At 32.6% G+C, this 2,500-nt stretch overlaps 1 protein-coding gene across 19 annotated transcripts in view; it reads right to left on the reverse strand.

The window, feature by feature from the left end:
• The window catches only part of LOC124946386 (LHFPL tetraspan subfamily member 6 protein-like), a 61,292-nt gene that overhangs the window by 44,781 nt on the left and 14,011 nt on the right, over positions 1 to 2,500 (reverse strand). For all 19 annotated transcript variants that reach the window (XR_007100041.1, XR_007100038.1, XR_007100040.1 and 16 more), the window contains one exon: positions 998 to 1,116. Coding sequence is in view for 13 of the 19 variants with exons in the window: in XM_047486990.1 (XP_047342946.1) it covers positions 998 to 1,116 (119 nt within the window). In the remaining 6 variants the exon portion in view is untranslated. The remainder of the gene's footprint in view (positions 1 to 997; positions 1,117 to 2,500) is intronic.

Raw genomic sequence — 2,500 nt, forward strand, 5'->3', positions numbered from 1 at the left:
CGTTCGTTCAATTTGCATTTTGTCATGGTATTAATGTTTTGTTAGTGCTTTTTTTTTTTTTTTTTTTTTTTTTTACATACTTCTTTTACAACTAGCACTTTGACATCTTCGTTAATGACAATTTATTTCCAATAAATGTATTTACGCTCATCGATGAATCCCGTAAAATTACATTTTTATAGAATACATATACGAGCATATATATTTATATTTACATACATTATATATATATATAGAATTCAATATACTCTCAAAAAAAATTTTTCTCTCGGTTCTCCTACCTACAAAAAAAAAAAAAAAAAAAAAAAAAAAGGAAACAAAAAAAGAAAAAAAAAACTAAACAATAACAATAATCTAAACAAATTGTTCCCTCACTTATATGCGATATTAAATGAATAATGAAGAAGATAAGTAATTTATTTTTTGTCCCTTTTTATCATATAACATTATTTTATCATATAAAATTAGCCTAAAGGCATCCTATAATAAAATATACAAATAAAACGAAATACATATAGATCATAATTAATTATAAGAAATTTTAAACGAACTTGCGCTTAACAAGATTTCAAAGAGAACGCTTTGTTTTTTCATGCGTTTAGAATTTCTGTACACCACTCGAATATCTTTCCGCTTTACGTATACGAGCGTTATGTATTTATATGTCACTTACGCATATATACAGGCGCAAATACACGCACGCGCGTATACGGGAAAATTCAGAGGAAGAGATTCAGTTTTGGCAAACAATGGGGCGGACGATATTTGCCATTTTCGAGCGGGCACAGTGGTGATACATTCAGGAATTTCTGGTTGCGCTAAACGAGAAGGATGCGGTTCCGGTCGCGGAAACGCGGGTAAATGGGCGGCACGTGTATACACAAACGTACCGCAAACGTATACATAGATATATATCTATAGGAACTGTGGAGATGGCAATGAATGTGAGAATACGCACAATCAATAAATAAACAAACGCATATATGTACATACGTACCTAGAGTACCGAGCACACTCGTAAACTATCTCAGGAGTAGCGTTAGGTGCCCTGATTCGTGGATAGTTGCAACGCCGAAAGGAACTGAAGTACGCGTCGGCCTTTCCCAGCAGTCGTCCCTGAAAAATATAAAGACATAAATCTAAACAGACGTCGGTGTGCGCTTACCATTCGCTATTTTAAGGTCGTATGTACCAGAAAAAGGTCTGCTTCGCGCTTCACGCACCGATCTTACGCGGTCGTGTTTTACGACGCGATTCTGTGGAAAAATATGACGGGAAACGTTTGCTGAAATATCATCTTAAGAAAAAGAAATATAAAATTTATAGAGTATTTCAAAGTGAGGATATGCCAATGATGTATAAATCCAATTTCAAGTTCTTTATAAAAGTTTCCTTAATGATAATGAATTTATGAATCAATGAATATGAAAGATTAAGAAAAAAAATCCTGCCTTATTAAAAAGAAAATAGATTTATCATTGATGTCAATGATGTCGTTGATTTCATTTCATATAAAAAATAACGACTGAGTTAACGAATTGTAATGAAACGAGGAATCAATACATGGACACATGCACGCACACGCACACACGCACGCACATACACACATATAAAAGAGGAAACCAAAACGTTTCGAAAGCAGCTTCATTAAACATGAGCTTGATTAATAGATACATAAACAAACGCGTGATTAATTTCGTATCCATTTAATTTTTCCGCGTTTACTTTGCGTAAAATCGGATTACAAAAAAGGAAAGGAAAAAAAAAAAAAAACAAAAAAACAAAACAAAAAACATACTAAAAAAAGAAAAAATGAAAGAGAAAGAGATAACGATCAGAGGACGATTTCTAAATATTATCGCTGCGTTGAATGCGTTCATTTTTCAACGTTCTCGTTATTCTGCATTACGCGTTACGCTGTTATATCGACCAACACGCTAAAGTATTTTCATAAGTAACTAAGTACGTAAATAAGTAAGTAAGTATGAGGAAAAATTTGCATGCAAACGGCGAGAGAAGGAAAATATTCTCGGAGTAAAACGGTCGTACGTCGTCGTTTTTTATTTAAGAAAAAATATAAAAGAAAAAGAGAAATAATCTACTTATACAAATCCGTGCAAAGAATTTCATCGAGTCGCGTTCCATGAAATTATATCCTTTTCGATCAACGATAAATCGAATCTCATGCTGTGCGAATTTTACGACTTTTGTAACTCCTAATTGGCTCAAGTCCTAAAGTTTCGTATATAAATCACACGATAAAGTCGACGAAAAAAGCCGACTTTCATAAACCACGTGTCTTACTATACCAACATTGCTATTCGAAGGAGTGTTAAACTAATTACTTGCACATGATTTTGTCTTTCTTTTTGATCGAGTAATCATCGAATTATATATAAGTGATAAATTATAATGTAAAAAAAAAATAACTTTGTGTTATGGGAAGCGTTCAATTAGAATGTATATATTATCTTATTATCTATCTCTCTCTCTCTCTCTC

The sequence above is a fragment of the Vespa velutina genome, chromosome 2 (genome assembly GCF_912470025.1).
Source record: "Vespa velutina chromosome 2, iVesVel2.1, whole genome shotgun sequence".
In the NCBI taxonomy this organism is placed as follows: Eukaryota; Metazoa; Arthropoda; class Insecta; order Hymenoptera; family Vespidae; genus Vespa; species Vespa velutina.